Genomic DNA, 21,215 nt, shown 5'->3' on the forward strand with positions numbered 1-21,215 from the left:
TGTAATATTACAAGAAAAAGTCCACTTTCACAAACTTTATTAAAGAAAAAAAGCAGTGGTGGCATATCTAGAACAATTTCCCGGGCTTCCTCCCATGAGATTCCCAAATACATGCCACCAGTGACGTAGCGGGGAAGGCTGAGCTCACGGTTCATCTGCCTACTTTGCCCAGTCTGTGGTCTGTCTTTGGATCAGCGATGATCGCCTGAACGGCTACGATAGCTTCGTTGATTTTTGTCTGCAGCTCTCTAAGTTCTTCTATGTGCAGCAGTCGCAGAATCTGAGCGGCTTCATTAAGAACTGCATCTGGTTTCAGAAAAACATTCCATCAGAGATCTTGAAAAAGTTCACAGGAAACTGCAAGCATTACTTAGACCAGACCTTTTTTCCCTACAGTGTTTCCCTCAAATAGTCACTGTGTCTCAGAGTCTGAATTAAAATTCACTTACCTCCTGTGTCAAAACCAAGAATATGTTTGTCTAAAGCAACAGGCAAGCCCTTTAAAAAAGATGGGGGGGAGAGACACAGGAGACTACAGTTAACAACACTGTTTTGTCATCTAAAATGGAAAAGCACAGCTAGTCCTGAAAATGACCACAAGCCCCAAATGCTAGCTGTAACAATCACAAATAAGCACAATGAATTTGAGAACTTCTCTACTACATTATTCTGGGCTGGTGTTTGAGGTAACGTGAAGATCTGAAACAGCAAAACCAAGTTTTATCATGCAAACTGTGCGCTGCCTCCCACACTTCACACTGTGAAGTCAGAACCACAGATTGTTCTACAAGGTGGGAGAAAAAAGCTGAATCACGAATCCAGTTCCCAGTAGCCCGGTGCACCCCAAATGCTAAAGATGAAGCCAAGTGTTTCAGGGGACCCTCACAGCGCTGACATGTAACCTTTCACCCTGCTGGCCTAAGCTAAAGCAAGTCAGGGAAAATGCAGACCAAATTCCACAAGGGGAGAACCTTCCAACCGGGCAGAGTCACTGGCCCGCACGCCATGCTGGCATCTTCCCTCAAGTGCTCTTTGTTTTTTAAATTCCAGCATGCAGCCCAGAGACTGGGTGTGTTCACTGCACCTGCAACCAACTCAATTGCACTGAAACAAGTGAATCCTCTGTGCTACCCTAACACCAGATGGACTTTCAATAACAAGGCATTAACAATACATGTACATACACACCTCTTTTGTTTGGTTTGCTTTAGCAACTGCATCCTGTGTCAGGCGCTCTTGAACCAAAATGCGGATCGCCTAAGAAACCCAAAACAACATGTTTACTTTTTATACCCGGTTTAATGCTCTTTTCCTCTGGGTCTAGAAAAGAGCCTCAGCACTTGGTCTGATTAAAAATACTGCTGGTTCTGTACATATTTGTGGTTACAAATGTATTACACATTGACTGCCACAGGGGACATACTCATGCTTGACAATTAAGCTTTTCCTTACTATCAGGCACTGTTTGAATACCTCAAGATAATTCACAAGAGACAACTTCTTGCCATAGCTGGTTTATACTTTCAAAGTCTAACATAGGAACCCGCACCCCGTTAACTGTGTGCTGTCTTGCTCCAGTTTCTGATGACAACCGAACCGTTCCGTGACAACATATATGACCGAGGAAGGAACAAGACTTTGAAACAGCTAAATTTCATTACAGCAAGTTTAGTCCTGACATCCAATCTGGGTTCAGAAAATCCAAGATGACTTGCGGATTCAGTGCAGACTATTAGAGTCTAAGAATCAGCACTTCCCACATGATACCTATTATATATATTTAATATATATAATCCTAAATACTATCAATTCTGGTTTAATCTAGCCTCAGCAAAATTGTCATTTTAATGCGAAAGTGCTTAATTTAAAATAATTCACAGGCACAAGGTCTTATCAAAAACTCTTAACCTCTTGTAAAATCAGTAACAATTCCCAGAAAAAACCTCAACAAAGCCTGGTATCTGGAGCGCCACTCCCCCGGACTGCTGGCCACTGCCCTCCACCACCATTAGCCATTCTTGTAACCTCAGTGAACACATCCGGGAAGCCGTGAACCCACAGCATCACTCCGAGTTCTTATATTAAACACTGGTTCTATCACTTTGCATCACTTTCTGTGTCCTCTTTACAGTCTTTTTCCTGCATGCCACCCCCCCTTTTTTTAAGATTGATTTATTTTTATTGCAAAGTCAGATATACAGAGAGGAAGAGAGATAGAGAGGAAGATCCATCTGATGATTTGCTCCCCAAGCAGCTGCAACGGCTGGAGCTGAGTCTATCTGAAGACAGGAGCCAGGAGCCAGGAGCCTAGTCCAGGTCTCCTACGCAGGTGCAGGGTCCCAAGGCTTAGGGTCATCTCTGACTGCTTTCCCAAGCTATAGGCAGGGAGTTGGATGGGAAGTGGGGCCACCGGGACACAAACCGGTGCCCATTTGGGATCCCAGCATGTTCAAGCCTAGGACTTCAACTGCTAGACCACTGTCCCGGGCTCCTGTATGTCATTTTTTGACTGCTGAGAAGACTGCACGAGATCATCTCCGTCAGGGGCCGTGTGGGGGACCGTCTCTGTCAGGGTCCAGTAAGGGGCAGCATGGAGCTAACATTCCTCCGTATCAGCTATTAGGCAATCTACAGTGAGGAAATCTGTCTCGTGGCCCATACAGTCCTCCCCTGTACTCCAGTCACTCAACCCTAAGTTTAAATGTCCATCCAGTGGCTCATATTTAGAAAAATAAATACATTTTTTTTTTCTGTATACACAGAGTTTCTGTCAAGAATTAAGAGTGTGAAACTGACCTTAAGCATCACCAGGTAATCGTCATGACGCTGAATCTGAAGGAGGTTAGCCAAAGCCATCACACCAGCCTTGAAATCAGGATTATTTACTATAACAGATTAAGCATGAACACAGTGAACCAACAAGAAAACCCTTTACAGTTCCACAAACATAATTATGGATATACTGATGAACACATAACTTGAAAATGTCAACAGTTAGACTGATGAGATAACTGGTCTTTCCAGTAATATATTTCATCAGTCAAAATGACTGAACTCCTGTTAGTTTTCCCTGTAAATTTCTGCGAGGCTCATCGTAGGCAGCATTTTTAATTAACATTTCTTCCCAAGGTTATTCCTTCCAACCCACAGATCCCATCAATGGGCAGTTTTCTCTAGGCAGCGGCCCTGAAGTGTCCAACAGGCTTCCTCATTTTTGAGGATAATTCATCAGTTTTACGTCCCAAGGAACCAGCAGGCAGAGTACTTAACATATTACAATCTAGGTAATTAGAATCTCCACACCAGAAGACACCTGGGATCTAAGACAAGAACAAAATGTGAGGACTTCTCTCCTTGTATACCCAGGGAGGCAGAACAATGACCTCCGTGACTAAATAGAAAGCAAGAGATCAAAATTACTAGGAGTTAATCAAGTAAGAGCATGGTAACATGCAGCTATTCGATGGTGAGGAGGGGAAAGCCTAACAATGAAAACACTGTCAGCACAAAGATGGATATATTTTTAAGCATTTTAGTTGAAAGGCAGATTTACAGTGGGGGAGAAGGAGGGAGGACGGGGGGAAGGAGAGGGAGAAGGTTCACTCCCCAAAGGGCCACAGCGGCAACCGCCTGGCGCTTCCTCAGCCTCCCCTGTGGGTGCAGGGTGCGGGCTCAAAAGTGGAGCAACCAGGACTTGAACCGGCACCCGAACGTGGCATCAGCAGCACAGATGGAAGCTTGACACTTGACTAACACCATGGTGCCAGTCCCAAAGTATGCTTAATATACTAAGACCTGTGTAAACCTAAACCTTAGGAAGTTTAAAAAACAAACAAACAAACCTGATACTCAATTTCACCCTTTTAAATACTCACCATCCAAATTGATCAGTGGCTCTGCATTTTTAGTTGCATTATCGGCTTTTGCATTATCCAGTACTAAGTCCTTGTATTTTTCAGCTGTAAAAATAAGCAAAAATGTAATTTGCACACTCAAAACTCTTACACCATGTTTACTTGCTATTTATCTGTGTCAAACTAATCATAATGCAATCCATCTGACCAGAATTATTTCTTGTCATGAAAATCTAACAAAAGATGTGTCCACGGCTTAAATTAACTTAAATGATTACTTAAATACGGGACACAAATATTTTTATAAATGAAGACAATTTCAAACATGTGAATTATAGGCGGGCAGAAGTGTCTCTGTAAGCCCCCCGTGTCACTGGAGGCAGAAGAGTGGGAGGAGGCCAAGCAGAGACCACTGAACACTAAGCTTCCTCCCAAACCTTCTGAATGCTGTATGCTGAACGAACAGATCAAGTGCACCACGACATGGAAACCTACAACTCATTCCTGGAAACTTGAAATTCAGACTTAGGCAGATTTCACAACTCTCATTTGAAAAATAGTTAAGAATAACTTACTAATAAAGACACTTAATAATTCACTCAGCTGTTTAAATGCCCAAAACAGTATCTTAGGATATAATGGTTGTATGATTTGCTAATGAAACACAAGGGGAAAACAGAAGCATTAAGTTGAGGTCAGGAGTCAAAGGGACCCTGTTAGCCCCATCTGGAACCACACCATGACAAGGATTATGATCCACTGAATGAACAAAGAACCCACGCATCGGAACAGCTTTACAGAAAGACACAACTCCTTAGAGTGCAAAGCCATTAAGTGACTGTAGAAGCAATGCTAAAATTAGAACACCTTCCGGCAGTAGCTAACACTCAGTTCATGAAGCTGACCCACACTGAGGGGATGCTTCCCAGCAGGGAAATGAGCAGACCCACACAAGCCAGTGTGCTTATGCGGAGGGGGAATTGGCCTCTTCGCGGGGAGACCTGCACCAAGTGGTCCAAGCTGATGTATCATCCCGGAGTCATTCTTAATCAAAGAATAAACCAGGAATACAGCCAAGAAACACTTTCAAGGAACACTCTACAAAGTAATGTGTCACTGAGTGTTCCAGATTACAGGAGACTAAAGAGAACACCTCCTAAAAGCCAGGGCTGACCTGTGCTCCTGTTAGGGAGCAGGGTGTGCCGAGTCCTGGATGGGACAGACTACAAAGATGCTACTGGGACAGTGGATGAAATGTAACATCTATAGATCACAGTATGGTAGCCAAGTTTGTTTCCTAATTCTGATCAAAGTACTGTGGTTATAAAAATGTCACTTAGTGAGAAAAGAAAATCATCTGTTATACCAGAGAATGATTTAGAAAAAACTACAAGTGTATGAGGATGAGTTAAGAAAATATACGTGTCTGGATGTGTGAAGGAAAGAAAAAGGGCTGGACCCAGCACAGTGGCCTAGTAGCTAAAGTCCTAGCCTTGAACATGCTGGCATCTCATATAGGTGCTGGTTCTACTCCTGGTTGCGCCACTTCCCATCCAACTCCCTGTCTGTGGCCGGGGAAAGCAGAAGTCGGCTCAAAGCCTTGGGACCCTGCACTCACATGGGAGATCCAGAAGAGGCTCCAGGCTTCGGATTGGCTCAGCTCCGGCCTGTGCGGTCACTTGGAGAGTGAATCATCGAACAGATCTTCCTCTTTGTCTCTTCTCTCTGTATATCTGACTTTGCAATAAAAATAAATCTTAAAAAAAAGGAAATGGGGTCTCAGGATGGGGCGTCTCATGCCTGGATCCCACGCCAGCCACCATGTGCACGTGGTGAGCTGTCCCCGGGTGGCCAGTGCGCCATTTGGTGCCAGGCTCCGCCTGCTGGCCACCCGGCCGGGGAGCTCTGGGGTTTTGGTTCTTTGAATCGCTGCTTAGGTAGATCCAGGTTGAACCCACTGTGCTTCTAGGATGTGAAGCAATCGTAAAGATCTCCAATGGCAGTAACTCTTCCTTTGAAAAACTTGTAATCACTGAACAATGCTGACCACCAAATACCAGTCCATGCAAAAGCTATGGCTCAGGGCTTGTCCAGCAGAATCATATCCTGTTACCTGACATGATGATGGATCAGGAGAAGGGTCACATTAAGCAGGGCCATTACATTAACTAGCACTAGAACCATAACCGGGGGCAGATTCTGTGAGGGATGTGTGGGCCAAACCCTGTGGAAATTCTAGCCCCACTGGTTAGCTCAAGAGATGGGGTGGTGATGGACTAAGCTAGGTGTGACCAAGGAGCCTGCCATCAATCACAGGTAAAGGAACCCCCAACAGTCTGGACTGGTCAGGGCAGCAGCACCCAAATGTGCATCCTGAATAGGGTGTGGGGTGGGCCAGGCTGCAACCAGCTCATACAAGGCTAAATGGAAGGCCAGACTTCACCGGAAACTGGCCTAAACCCAATGGCATGTATAAGAACTGGGTCTGGGAGTGGATTAAGTGAAGGAACTTGGGAAACTCCCTTGGCGAATCATAGCTCCCACTGGTGAACATGTGGTCCAGACCTGAGGGTCGGACAAGCTGGACAAAGTAGCTCCAACAGCTGGGTAATGTGTCAATTAGTAATGGAACAGGGAGGACCGGGCAGGACTGAGCAAACCTTAGCCACAAGCGAAACTAGAGACCAGAGGGGAGCACAGGTCATGCTGAGCTAGGCTCTTGTACCTACTGGTCTGCATGAGCCAGGAACGCTAAGCCACAGTGTCTAAGGCAGAGGTCGGGACAGATGAAGGATTGAGCCAAGCTGAGTCAGAGCAACCACTGGCATGCGTGTGATCTATGGCTGGGAACAGGCCTGGTTGGGGAGCTAAGGGGACAACCCTAGCTGGGTTGAGGTTCCCACCAAGGGGTGTGTGGGCTGGAATGGGGGCTGCGTTCTGAACGGGAAATGGTTGTAGTCTCCCTTGGCACAATTGTGGACTGGGACTGGATGCACAGAGCCGGGCCAGACTCCAACACCGCCTGGTGTCCTGGAGGACCAGGGTAGATGTGGGATGGACTAGGCAAGGTCTCAACCCCTACTGAGCCATGTGTGAGCCATATGTGGGTATGGACGAGCCATGGCTGGGCTGAAACATCCAACAGCAAGGACCAGTTTGGGTTGAAGGCCAGTCAGGAAAAGCCACTGTTCCTGCTAGGACAGGAGGTGAACTGAGTAGGGCTGGCTCATGGACCCACTGGTATGTGCAAAATCTGGCATTGGGAGAGGTTCTGATGGAGGAGCCTGGGCAACTCCTCTGGCAGGACACAGTCCCTGCAGGTAAGCACAAGAAGCATGATAGGAAACAGCTCAGAACAGGCCATGGAGTTACCCACAGGCATACATCTGGCATGGATGGGGGAAGACCAGGCTGAATCAGTTCACGTCATCCACTGGCAAATCCAGGCACCAGAACAGTGTGGGTCGAGCCAGGTTCGGTCGCAACAAAAACCAGTGCACAATACGGAATGCCAAGGTGAGGTTGCCTGTACCGGATGTGACTGCAGCACCCAACCAGCACGCGTGAGAACCAGGAAGGGAGGGGGCAGAGCTGGCAGGGGGAATATGGGGGGTGGTTCCCTTGCTGGACAGCTACTCCCGCTGGAGAGCATGAGCTGGGATGGGGGCAGACCAGACTAAGCAGGGCTACAACACCTGTACGCCTCATGTGGACTAGATCAGGGAAAAGCCAGGCTGGGCTGATTATTCCTACTGGTGCAAACAAAATTAGAGTGGGTGAGGGTTGGTTGGGCTTAGCCACAGCATCAGCTGGCAGAAGCTGGCACTGGGGGCTAATTCTGTCAAGTCAAACCACAGAACTACCTGGAGAGTGCATAATCTGGGAGTGGGAGAGGCCTGGGAGGGAAATAGTGGGCTCCTCCCTCTTGGGTTACCACTTCCATGGGAGGGCATGAAAACCAGGACAGGGGCTGGGGTGGAATGGGGTGTGGGACAGACTGGACTACTGCTACACATACTGGCAAACCAGGGTAGGGGGCGGGCCTGGTGGGGGTTATTGCGGGTCACTCCAACTAGGCTGCAGCTCCCACTTGTTTATGTGAGGGCCGAGAATGTGCTGGGCAGCACCAGGCTGGACTGCAACACCCATTGGTTCCAGTGGAAGTTGGGGCTGAAAACAGAACCAACCCAGCAATTGCAACCACCAGCTGATCAGGGTCATGGACTGTGCCGGGCCCTGTACCTGCTAGTACATACAAGAATCTGGTCTGGGAACACCTCAAAGTTTCTTTGGGGATCTCCCCAATCAAAATGGCAGACTCAGAACCCTAACCAAGAAAAGAGAGAAGACAGAACAGGTCAATCAACCATCTCAGCTATATGTTGGCAGCGAAATATGGGGCAAACAGAGACTCTATGATGGACTATGTCAATCAGTGGATTCTTCAAAGACCTCATAGTGCTTGGAGTGGCAAGATTGGCAGCAATTCATAACTGGTGAACTATCAAAACCACTTGAGCAAGTATCTCAGAACATACCCTACATCCGGGACGTGGGGAGTGTGGGAAATTGGGTGGGCCTTCTCCCTTAATACCCCCTTGAAACATGAAGGAAACAATAGGGAAATAATAGTCTTACCCACTTTCCTGTAGCCCTTGAATATTTTTACCCCAATTAATTATGTAAAGACTATCAAAAATATAATTTTAAAAAGTAAAAAAAAGCAAAATAAAATTATATTAAAAAAGGAAATGAAGCTAAATGTTGAATTTCTAGAATCAGTATTTAAAATAATGTATACTATTATAATTTTTCTGTAAATTTAAAACTCCACCAATAAAGTAAAATAGTCAAATAAATTGTCAAGCTACTGAAGGGCTTAAGAAAGTTAAAAGCACAAAATTTCACAATGGTTTTGACAAATATAAATCCTAAAATAGATGGCAGTCAATTACTATAAAACCACAAAAGAACAACAGTGCCGACTACTGATGACAGACAGTATTACTACTTTAACCAACTCAAAGAAAGCTTTTGGGCCCAGCACAACTGCCTAGCAGCTAAAGTCCTTGCCTTGAGGGTGCTGGATCCCAAATGGGCGCCAGTTCTAATTCTGGCAGCTCCACTTCCCATCCAGCTCCCTGTTTGTGGCCTGGGAAAGCAGTCGAGGACGGCCCAAAGCCTTGGGACTCTGCACCTGTGTGGGAGACCCAGAAGAGGCTCCTGGCTTCAGACTGGCTCAGTTCCAGCCATTGTTGTCACTTGGGGAGTGAACCATCAGACGAAAGATCTTCCTCTGTCTCTCCTCCTCTCTGTATATCTGACTTTCCAATAAAAATCAATATATCTTTAACAACAACAAAAAAATGCTTTTGTTCTTTACAATTTTCAAACTCTACATCCAAGGAAGAACTTGTAAAAATGAGTTCTATGCAAAATAGCAGAAAGGAACCTTAAATACCTTGGAATAAGCCTAATCTAAAAGATAAAAAATCTCCATGATAAAAATTACAAAACATTAAAGAAATAGAAGAAAACACTAAAAGATGGAGAAATTTACTATGCTCATGGATCGGCAGAATCAACATTGTCAAAATGCAATATTACAGGAAGTAATTCAGAGATTCAATGCAATCCCAATCAAAATCCCAGGAACACTCTTCTCAGAGCTAGATAGGATGACACAAAATTTCACCTGGAAACACAAGAGACCATGGATAGCCTAAGCTGTATCAAACCACAAAAATAAAACTAGAGGAATCACAAAACCAGATTTCAAGGTGTATAGAAGGGCAGTGCTAACCAAAACAGTCTGGTACTTGTACAAAAACAGAGCCTATCAACGGAACAGAACAGAAACCCTAGAGGGGAGCCCACACATGGAGTTAACTAATCTTTGCCAAGAGAACAAAAACCACCCAGGGAGAAAGGTTGGTTTCTTCAACAAAGGCTGCTGGGATAATTAGATTGTCTTTACAAGTAAGACACAAGACCCCACCCCCACCTTTCATCTTAAACAAAAATCAGCCAGAAACCATCAAATTATTAGAGATAAATATAAAGAATGCTCTACAAGACATAGGTGTAAGCAAAGACTTCTTATAAAAGACCCCCAAAAGCACAGGAAATTCAGGCCATTAAGTCAAACCTCGAAGCTTCTGTACAGCAAAGGAAATGATGAACACAGAGGCATGCAACAGGAGGAAGTGATCCACAGAGCGCAGTTAGACGGAGTTAGACGGGGGCTAACTCCAGGCCTACAGAGAGCTTCAGAACCGGAACAGCAGCAAAGACCCAACCCCGCGAAGACACGGGCAAGGGCAGTGAGCACGCTTTTAAAAGAACTAACTCAAAAGGCTACTAGACATGCTAAAAAATGCTCAGGTTCCCTCGCTATTAGGGAAATAGAAATAAAACCACACTGAGGTTCCAGCCAACTCCAGTGAGAAGAGCCTGCATGCAGACATCTACAAACAACTGCGGGCGAGGGTCCGGGGAAAGGCCCCGAGCCACCACTGCCGGGGGTAGACCTGCAGCCACTACGGAAGGCAGGCTGGAGTGCTCAGACAGTGAGAACTGACCTACCATCCAGCCTAGCTCCCCCACTCTCAGGAATGCATCCAAACGAAATCAGCATGGGAGACAACAAGCTGCAATCCTATTATTTGTAGCAGCACAATTCCAAACAATGAAGACGTGGAAACAACCCAAATGCCCATCAACAGATGAATGGGTTAACAAAAAAAAACCACTGGTACATCTACTCAGTCATGGCACAACTATGAAATACTACACAGCCATAAAAAATGAAATCCCAAAACAACAAAAAATGAAACCCTATCATTTGCAACAAAACGGTCCCAACTGGAGACCATTATTCTCAATGAAATAAGCCAGTCCCAAAAGAACAAATATCATTATATCCTCTCTGATATAAGACAGCCTTCATGCAAAGTACAAAATACATAGAGATAATATAATACATCCATAGATTCTCCTAGATAACCATCGTGAGGAAGCCACACTGGATGCAGATCCGTTGCAGTAAGCCTCTTCTCACAAATGAGAGGGCTCCCAATGAAACATCCAGCCTTTGCAGAATGACATATCTACCTCGGCCTGCACCTCCCATCCATATGTGAATGGCAGGAAGTTACTCCTGCGCCTGTGACTAAGGGCCTGCACTGCTGGGATAACATGGGGAGACGGCAGGAGGAGCAAGTGGGGAGAGAGGAGAGGGAGGGAGGAAGCCCTCCAACCTACAATATTATTATGGAAAATAGTAATTAAAAAATAAGAGTAATGAGGCCCGGTGGCGTGGCCTAGCGGCTAAAGTCCTCGCCTTGAACACGCTGGGATCCCATATGGGCTCTGGTTCTAATTCCGGCAGCTCTACTTCCCATCCAGCTCCCTGCTTGTGGCCTGGGAAAGCAGTCGAGGACGGCCCAAAGCTTTGGGACCCTGCACCCATGTGGGATACCCAGAAGAGGTTCCTGGATCCTGGCTTCGGATTGGCATAGCATCGGCCATTGCGCTCACTTGGGGAGTGAATCATCGGACGGAAGATCTTCCTCTCTGTCTCTCCTCCTCTCTGTATATCTGACTTTCCAATAAATAAAATAAATCTTTAAAAACAAGTAAGAGTAATGAAAATATGTTCCTTGCTACATTTCTAACATGCTTCTAATAACAGTTATCTTCCCCAAAGTATTTAATTTATAAATATCAAAAAGTCTGTAGTATCTCAGAAGCTTTTGTTTCTGAGACACCAATGTACTTGTGAGCAACTGTAGGTACAGGATCATGTGGCGCACACCAGATAGACGTGAACTACGCCAGTCAAAAGCCAGACATGAAATACGGACACAACACAGGGCTCAACACAGATGAACACAGCCCGGTGACACGGCTGTGACTCCTGGGGACAGCTGAAACAACACTCCGCTTTACTTCTATCACCCCACTACAGGACAGCTAAAAAGAACTTTGTTAAACACCCCGACAACCAACGCTACTGCAAGGCCACAAGGCTTAACTATGATATTTACTAAGGAAAGCCCAAGAATTTTCTTTGTAAACTAAAACTGAAATACATTAACTCTAAACTTAGAGATTTCCTTAAACTTGTTTGCCATAGGCTTCTGATACTGAAGCCTGAACAAGGACAGAGCGGTTGCTTCATGAAGCCGGTGTGTGCAACACTCACTCCCTGCACTCTCCAGTTACTGCCGCTGTGACAGTGACACAGTGGAAACCATGCCAGGTGCTGTGGCAGACGGAATGTACCATCTGCCAAGCAATGCCATCCTGATGCCTGAGACCTGCGCAGACATCGCCTCGCGCTGGAGAAGGACTGGGGCCACACCGAGGGCTCCGGATGACCCAAGTGGGCTGAGGTGAGCAGTGGCCCCCTCAGAATGAGGCACGAGGTGCAGAGCACAGAGCAGACGTGCAATGGGGGCACTGCTGGAGAAACAGCAAGATACTCTGCTGCCGGAGCGGGAAGACGGAGGGGCGAGAGGCCAGCAGGGAGGTGGCACTCAGTCCCCAAACCAAAGCAGCCCTGCTGCCAACTTCAGCTCCTGAATCGATGTCAGACCTCTGGCCCAAAGTGGCAACTTGTGTCTCAGCTATCAGGTGTGTGGCGATTTGCAATAAGAGACTAACAGAAGTACCACACATGGAACAAAGCCGATGGTCAGCTTGCGACATGCTGGGCCAGGCAACAGAAGCAAAATCCACAGTGGTACATGACTGTAAAACCTACAACAGGACTCCAAGCTCCAGGAAATAGCACTGCTAAAGAGGTGCCGGAGCAGGATCCTAAAAGGATGGGCAGGCTTTAGACTACACACGCCAAGGGAGAAAACAAGGATGTGAGCCTTATTGATAATCTATATATTTGTAAGGACGTGGTGTGGTCACTCGGGCCGTCTGCAGCTGAGTGCCGCCTGGCTAGCCAGCAAAGGCCTTGATTACCACACGAAGGAGCCTCGGGCGTTGGTAGACAATCAGTTATTAGTGAGGAGTCTGTGTAACTGGAGTTACTCTTTGGAAACAAGGACCACGCAGCACTCCTGAGATTTCAATTTGAGCAAGCTGGCAGGCCGGGCCCAGCAGCTGATAACAGAGGGTTTAGGAGCGACAGGAGTCTGCACAGCTCCGAGGAGAGGGAAAGGGCAAGTCCCTGTCCCACAAACGCCTGCCGAGCCGGTGCCCAGGAACACAGGACGCAGGCCAGAGGGCACGCTGCAGCCAGGTGCCGGCAGGCGCGACGAGATACTCCATTGAATGAGAAATGTTTGCTAGATGGACACGAACACTCAAAAGCCTCCAACAGCGTACGTATCTGTGGTAAAACAGGAAGTAGTGCGTACTGGTGCTGGGCCCTCGCTGCAGCTCTAGTGGAAACGCCAGCTGCGAGCAACACCCCACACCACCAGCACTCCGGGAACACTAACCAGACCATGAAGGGTGGCAAATTTACCCAAGCAACGATACACAGGAAGGACCCGAGACTTGTGTACGTCCCTCCTCGCTCCCCAACTTTGCTCTCACTCTCTTTAAATCACCGAGCCCCCACAAAACGTACCATTATCTCCATATTCAAGTCTAACAGCCAAGCCGAGGAGCCAGTCAATTGCTTCCTGTCGGTCTTGAATCTTGAAAGGACAGTTGACATCTCTAAGATACTGAGGAGAAAAAAAAATCACTTCATTACCACGGTTACAAACCAAAAGAATCCTGGAGTTCAAAGAGCTCTTTGGCTGTCTAACCATTTCTTGTAATATTTATATTACCACACTTCCCATGCATGAAGTAATCCAAAGGAAACATTCACCAACAGCAGGCCCGGTGTGGAGGCCTAGCACCTAAAACCCTCACCTTGCATGAGTCAGGATCCCATATGGGTGCCAATTCTAATCCTGGTAGCCATGCTTTCCATCCAGCTCCCTGCTTGTGGCCTGGGAAAGCTGTCGGGGACAGCCCAAAGCCTTGGGACCCTGCACACACGTGGGAGACCTGGAGGAGGATCCAGGCTCCTGGCTTTGGAACAGCACAGCACCAGCCATTGCGGCTGCTTGGGGAGTGAATCAGCAGATGAAAGATCTTTCTCTTTCTCTCTCCTCCTCTGTGTATCTGACTTTCCAACAAAAATTTGTAAGTCTTCAAAAGAAAAAAAAAAAGAACATGAGCAGGCCAGCCCTTAGCAGGAGGTGATGCCACCACCTGGATGCGGGCATCCCGTGCTCCAGCGGCTGTGTTCACACCCCACCTCTGCCCGCAGCACGGCTCAGCTGTGTCCTGGCCACGCAAGTGTGAGACTAGACTGTGCCCCTGGCTCAGGCCTGCCCCAGCCCCTGCTGCCGAGGGCTTTTGGGGCAGGGGGGAATCTATGGATGGGAAATCTATCTCTCTGCCTTTACAAAACATTAAATAAGCTGTGAAAGGAAGAAAAGCATTGTGTCGGGTCCGGCGGCGTGGCCTAGCGGCTAAGGTCCTCGCCTTGAACGCTCCGGGATCCCATATAGGTGCCGGTTCTAATCCCGGCAGCTCCACTTCCCATCCAGCTCCCTGCTTGTGCTCTGGGAAAGCAGTCGAGGACGGCCCAAGGCCTTGGGACCCTGCACCCATGTGGGATACCCAGAAGAAGTTCCTGGATCCTGGCTTTGGATCGGCATAGCATCGGCTGTTGCGCTCACTTGGGGAGTGAATCATCGGACGGAAGATCTTCCTCTCTGTATATCTGACTTTCCAATAAATAAATAAATCTTAAAAATAAAAAAAAGAAAAGAAAAGCATTGTGTCATGCTTTTCTGAAGTTTGTACCTTTGTAGGCTGCAGGCAGACACGGAATCTAGGGCAGTTTGTGCACTGAACAGACACAGAGACCGAGTCTGGCCAGTGACTGTTCAAGACCCATCTGGGACTCCAAACTGAATTTTCTGATTAGAGTTCCCAAGACACACTAAACAATTAAATGGGACTTTTAAAACTTTTTTAGTTTATCCACTGTGTTTATTAGAAAGACAAAGAGAGACCTATCCACCGGCTCATTCAACAAATGCTCCCTAGAGCCAGGGCTGGGCCCAACCGCAGGTAGCCAAGAGTCAGTTCTACTGGTATTCCATGCAGGTGGTAGGGACCAAGCCACTGTCTGCCGCTCCCCAGGACGTGGCTCACAGGAAGCTGGGAGTGGAGCGAGCACAGCTGAGGTATGGCATTTCCACACGCAGGCCCAACTACTCCACGGAACACCCATCCCACAACTGAGCACCCGGAACAAACCTAAGGCCCTGTGTCATCAGTGTTAGCGCTTACTTTCAAATTCCAACAATATTTTCAGGCAGAATTCTGGAACTTCCATTTGCAAATCTTTTCAGGAATAATGGAATCAGCAATCATTAACCACATCATATTTTTAACTATCCTTTTAGAAAAACCCTGCAACTATTTCTTTTTTTAAAGAGCAATATTAAGAATACTGAAAAGATCCAAGCCCAGTGCCATGGGCGCTGGTTCTAATCCCGGCAGCTCCACTTCCCATCCAACTTCCTGCTTGTGGCCTGGGAAAGCAGTCGAGGACGGCCCAAAGATTTGGGACCCTGCACCCACATGGGAGACCCGGAAGAAGATCCTGTTTCCCGGCTTTGGATCAGCATAGTATCGGCCGTTGCGCTCCCTTGGGGAGTGAATCATCGGATGGAAGATCTTCCCCTCTGTCTCTCCTTCTCTCTGTATATCTGACTTTGTAATAAAAATAAATAAATCTTAAAAAAGAAAAAAATACTGAAAAGATCTAACACACGATGCGTAAAGTAATTCCAAAGGAGAAGTTCTAGAGAGAACTTACAAAATGACATCACCATTCTCTCTAAGGAGACCAGCTCACAGGGACGTGGTGAGTCCCAACACATTCACCTGCAAGTTCTAACTTTACTGTCACTCCTGGAACTTACATCAGAAACAACTATTCCTCACTCTTCTGTATGTGAGATTTCCTATTGTCTTACACACACAAACATGTCATAAGATTAAAATCCTGAAATATATGTCAAAGTCTCAAGAAACCCATGAAAACTCGAGAAGTATTTCCTGAACAGCAAAGGCAGTAATCGTACAACAGCAGTATCCCACACGAGCATGGGTTCAAGTCCCAGCTGCTCTATTTCCAATCCAGCTCCCTGCTAACGTGCCTGGGAAAGCAGCAGAAGGACCAGCCCTGGGACGCCTGTCACCTACACTGACCTTCAGATGGCCTGGCTCCAGCTGTCGCAGCCAAGTGAGGAGCCAACAGATGGCAAACCTCTCTCCCTCTAACTCCAGCTTTCAAAGAGATGTTCAAATACATGAACCTTTAAACAAAATTAGCATTATTTGGTACAAAAAGGGTTTTTTTTTAAAATTCATGCGGTTTCCACAACACACATTTTCTGACCTTTACGAGGAACCCCAGTGGACACAGATCTCCCATTTCCTGCACCAGAACAGACCAACCTTCCCTCTACAAAGAACTCTTTGAGTACAATGCTAATGAAGCGCATGTACAAACAACACCAACAGAACCACTCCTGTGGCACCTGGCACTGCCACCCGCATCCTGTGGCACTGCCACCTGCATCCTGTGGCACCTGGCACTGCCACGTGCATCCTGTGGCACCTGGCATTGCCACCTGCATCCTGGGGCACCTGGCATTGCCACCTGCATTTACTTATGAGAAAAACCAAAATGTACACACCCAAGGTCACAGCATGGGTTTATCTTTAACCATTCCCCCAATTCAAAAAAACACTGCATATAAGGACAAAGCTGTTTAATCACTTTGCTCTTAAAAATCAAACCAACAGGTGGTGGAAACCTTTAATAATAAGTAGGGACATTGTAAAATTTGATTTGTATTCTAATTTGAAAATAATTTTTTTCCAGGGCTAGCATTGCGGCATGATGGGTTAAACTACCACCTGAGGAAGTGGCATCTTATGAGGCTTAGGCCTGACCCAGCCAGCGCCATTGAGGCCATTTGGGAGTAATCCAAGGAACCCAAGAGATCTCTGTCTCTTCTAACTCTGCCTTTCAAATACATGAAAAATACACCTTAAAAAAAAAACTTTCCATACAAACATCACCAAATTAAACTACCTCAACGGAAAAAAATTCAGCTACAAAACCATGACATACACACAGACTCTTTAAAGACAACATCTGGGACCAGCGCAGTAGCCTAGTGGCTAAAGTGCTTGCTTTCCTTGCACAAGGATCCCGTATAGGCACTGGTTCTAATCCCGGCAACCCTACTTCCCATCCAGCTCCCTGCTTATGACCTGGGAGAGTAGTTGAGGACGGCCCAGAGCCCTGGGACCCTGCACCCGTGTGGGAGATCCAGAAGAAGCTTCTGGCTCCTGGCTTCAGATTGGCCCAGCTCTGGCTGTTGCAGCTACTTGGGGAGTGAACCAAGTCTCTCCTCCTCTCTGTAAATCTGACTTTCGAATAAAAAAAAAAATAATAAATCTTAAAAAAAAAAAACCCACTTCTACTGTATGCAAAGGGCATCTGTGTATAATAAATATGTAAAAATTAGCTTGAACATGACAGTCTCATTTTTCAATACATCAGTAATGCCTCATTATCTCATAAGATAAATTACTAAAATGTATTATTACTACGCTTTTAGCTAAATATAAAAATGCTTTTGTTTTTATTTTTTTAAAGATCAGCCAGAACTGGGCCAATATGAAGCCAGGATCTTCTGAGTCTCCCACCAGGACGAAAGACTCATGCCCTGGGACCACCTCAAGCTGCTTTCTTGAGGACACCAGCAGAGAGCTGGGCTGCAAGCAGAGCAGCCAGGAGAGGAACAGGTGCTCACGCAGGCTGCTGGCTCGGCCTGCCCAGGAGACGGACAGGTGCTCACGCAGGCTGCTGGCTCGGCCTGCCCAGGAGATGGACAGGTGCTCACGCAGGCTGCTGGCTTGGCCTGCCACACACAACACCAAGTCCCTAACATGAACACTCTGCCCTGGGCCATTTATGAAAAACAATGCAAACCTACTTATTAGGACACAGAACAGGAATTGCAAAGTGAACTATTTCTAGGTAATACTGAAGGTTAGTTAGGAAGGGATAATATAATTTTCTCTACAATCAAAAGCGGCATGATTAAAAAAAAACAAAAAATAAACCCTGAACCGCAGACACCAGTTTTTGCAGCAGTGATCACTACTTTAAAGAACAAAGCCATCGCAGGCTTGTTTTTACGAAAGCTCCCGTTTTTCTGCTACTTCCCCTCACTCTTTACCTTTTCAAAGAACTTGGGCCAGTCACTGCTGTGGATGTTTCTTAAATTTCCTCTGTCTTCAATCTTGTAGTGTCTGATTTTCTGATCTTCAAGCCAAACGATAAAGTTTCTAAATTCTGTTTCATCTGCAATAAAAATTACCATTAATTACATCGCCAATAATATCCACCAGAACACTTCCTTCTCCAGATAACTGGTTCTGTCGACTTTGCCAATTGCCAAAGCACAGTTCACGGAGCTAGAAGGAGCTGAAGTAAAAACCGGTGGGTCAGTGCTGTGAACCGCCACCTGCAGCACCCAAAACCCAAGAGGGTGTGCGTGCAGGTCCAGCTGCCCTGCTCCCCATCCAGCTCGCTCTGCATGCGGACCGACCCACGCGCTCGGGGCCCCTGCGCTCCCACGGGAGACCCAGAACCTCCACACCTGCCCAAGCCTGGGCTGGTGCAGCCATCTGCGGAGTGACTGAAGATCGACAGCCCTCCCCACCCCGTTCCTCTTTCAAACAAAATAAACATATTTTTTTTAAAAGTACACACTGGAGGAGTCACGCATGAGCAAACACTTGAATAACATTCAAGCACCAGTTATGTGGAATGCGGACAAGCTGCCTGCAGGTTTTTTTAATTGCAAAGTCAGATGTTCAGAGAGGAGGAGAGACAGAGAGGAAGATCTTCTGTGTACTGATTCACTCCCCAAACGGCAGCGACAGCCAGAGCTGAGCCGAGGGCTTCTTCCAGGTCTCCCATGTGGGTACAGGGTCCCAAGGATTTGGGGTTGTTCTCCACTGTTTTCCCAGGCCACAAGAGAGCTGGACTGGGAGCGGGGACACAGGGACACAAACCAGTGCCCATTTAAGATCCCAGCACATGCAAGGCGAGGACTTTCGCTACTAGGCTACCGCACCAGACCCCACCAGCATATTCCATGTCCCAGAATTTCCCAACTACAAAATGGGTTAAGAACAGGACTTAGCATCCTCACGGAACTTTCATACAAGGAACCAAGTGCCTATGTAGCACACAGCTTTTCTGTTTTAAATGCTACTAACATTCCAGTTCCTTCCCAGGGGGAGAGGGGCGATGGGACAAAGCTAAATTTTTAACATAGTAACAAGCTAAAGTGAAACACTAAAGAAACTAAAGCCTGCACACATTGGGACTACAGGCAACGTGTTGTTACCTGCCAATTTAGTGCACACTGGGCATAGCTCCATCGCACATGCTAACCATATGATGGCCCTGATTTACACACAAGATAACCGAGCCTTGAGCATGCAAACCCACTGAGCTACACTGCCACTGACGCTTTGCAATTAAGTAAAAGGCAAGGAAGAAAAATCAGACACTACAAAGCAACAGGGAGACGAGGGGGGTAAACAACACCCACCCAGCTGAGAGTGCCCAGCTGAGCAGGTAACCAGAAGCTGGACCTAATGATCCCCTTCAAACTTAGCAAGCTAGCAACAGCTACGTTCGTCAGCAGTATCGTCGCCCTCTATAATTTCAATACCATTAAAAGCCTTATCCCTTAGTTCTCCCGACGCGGTCTCCTTGCTTTCCCGCCACCCACTTTCAAGACCCTAGGCCGGGTCAGCAGCCCGCCCAGCTGCCATTCCTTCCCTGCACCTGCGAGCTAGGCCTCCCAGCCCCGGGGCTCGGTGCCTGGCAATGAGCGATACTTAACTCAGCACCGTCCCCGGCCCCCAGCAGCTGCGCGAGGTTCTGCCTCACCACCCCGGTTAGCAGCTACCCAGGCACAGGTGGCAGCCGGTGTGGGAAGCACAGGACAGCGAGCGGCGACGCCGAGGCAGGGCTGGGGAGCACAGGGGGCCAGGGGGCGTCGTCGGAGCGCACAGGGGGCCGGGGGGCGTCGGGGAGCACAGGATGTCGGAGAGCACAGGGGGCCGAGGGGCACAGGGCGTGGGGGAGCACAGGGGCCCGGGGGGCGTCGGGGAGAACAGGAGACGGGGGGCACAGGGCGTGGGGGAGCACAGGGGGCCGGGGGACGTCGGAGAGCACAGGGGCCGGGGGGCGTCGGGGAGAACAGGGACGGGGAGCACAGGGCGTCGGGGAGAACAGGGGCCGGGGCCCAGGGACTTTAGGCAGAAACGCGGCCGCCAGCCGAGGGTCCCGCCGCTCCCCAGGGAGGAACCATGGCCGCCGCCTCACCTTTGCAGTTGAAGCCGGCCGGGTTGTGGTAGTCGAGCGCCGTCAGCTTGCGGCGGAACATGGTCCCCGCTTCTCGCTCTGGCCCCCCGGAGTCCGGCCGGGAGAGGAGAAGCGAGGCGAAGCAGGCGGCCGAGGAACCGGCGACGCGGCGAGGAGGGCGGGCCGGCGCCGCGACGCTGCTCCGGAACGACAGCGGCCGTCGCCAATCAGGGCTTCCAAAGGCGGCCGGCGGCCATTGCCAACCAATCGCGGATCCGGATGCGGGAGGCGGGGCCACGTCCAGGCGCATCGACGTTCAACTAAACTTTATTGTTCACTTCCTACTTGTACAAAAGACCACAAGCACCTGGGAAGTCAGTCTACCCAGGCTTTCTTCTTGGTTGTCAGCTAAACCTATGATTGAATGGGGTATGTAGGCCTTGACTGGATCCGAAAATTGCGTATTTACTATTCTGGCTACTTTCATGCACTGCATGCATTGCTCTCCGCACACAATAATACTTGTAACACTGGTCATATAAAGATTCCAAAACAAAGCGTCTAAAATCGATACTTTCAGATTAGGGCGAAACCCACAGGCAAACATGCACAGGTATGGGATCATAGCGGGTTTCACCAGCCGCTATGAAGTCAGAACCACGAAGTCATCTTTCGGCACCCCTAAAGATGTCTAAAGATGGGGACCCCCAGTAGGTCACCAAGTCCTCCCACACCTTATCTCAATCCTTCGTGTCCTCCCTCAGATCAAGCTTTCGTCATGTTCGCTTCGTCTCAGTGATTTCTGGGGCCCAGTCCTGTCTTCTGCAAGCACGGCCACAAAAACGATGGTCTAAAACCTGCCTGTAACATTTTATGTGAGGCATCTTTTAGATGTGTCCGTTGCCTTTTAGAAATAA

The 21,215-nt window shown here is 47.8% G+C and overlaps 1 protein-coding gene across 1 annotated transcript; it reads right to left on the reverse strand.

The window, feature by feature from the left end:
• Positions 1 to 20: 20 nt before the first annotated feature.
• Positions 21 to 20,466, reverse strand: LOC121166252 (RNA transcription, translation and transport factor protein). Its single transcript, XM_040995354.1, has 8 exons — positions 20,320 to 20,466; positions 18,152 to 18,276; positions 13,447 to 13,546; positions 3,876 to 3,959; positions 2,797 to 2,885; positions 1,189 to 1,257; positions 450 to 498; positions 21 to 306 (listed from the first exon to the last, which is right to left on the reverse strand). The coding sequence occupies exons 1-8, from the start codon at positions 20,378 to 20,380 to the stop codon at positions 152 to 154; spliced, it is 732 nt and encodes a 243-aa protein (XP_040851288.1). The 5' UTR covers positions 20,381 to 20,466; the 3' UTR covers positions 21 to 151.
• Between the last annotated feature and the right edge of the window lie 749 nt (positions 20,467 to 21,215).

This window comes from Ochotona curzoniae, unplaced genomic scaffold (assembly GCF_017591425.1).
Source record: "Ochotona curzoniae isolate NIBS_2020 unplaced genomic scaffold, NIBS_Ocur_1.0 patch103, whole genome shotgun sequence".
Classification (NCBI taxonomy): Eukaryota; Metazoa; Chordata; class Mammalia; order Lagomorpha; family Ochotonidae; genus Ochotona; species Ochotona curzoniae.

What these genes read in the sequence shown, in the direction of transcription:
- LOC121166252 (XM_040995354.1), bottom strand. Translation starts at nt 20,380, where the DNA reads ATGTTCCGCCGCAAGCTGACGGCGCTCGACTACCACAACCCGGCCGGC. An exon ending in GCCACTGATCAATTTGGATG is followed by an intron (nt 2,886 to 3,875) that starts GTGAGTATTTAA and finishes AATCTGTTATAG; the next exon opens with TAAATAATCCTGATTTCAAG. An exon ending in ATTACCTGGTGATGCTTAAG is followed by an intron (nt 1,258 to 2,796) that starts GTCAGTTTCACA and finishes TGGGTTTCTTAG; the next exon opens with GCGATCCGCATTTTGGTTCA.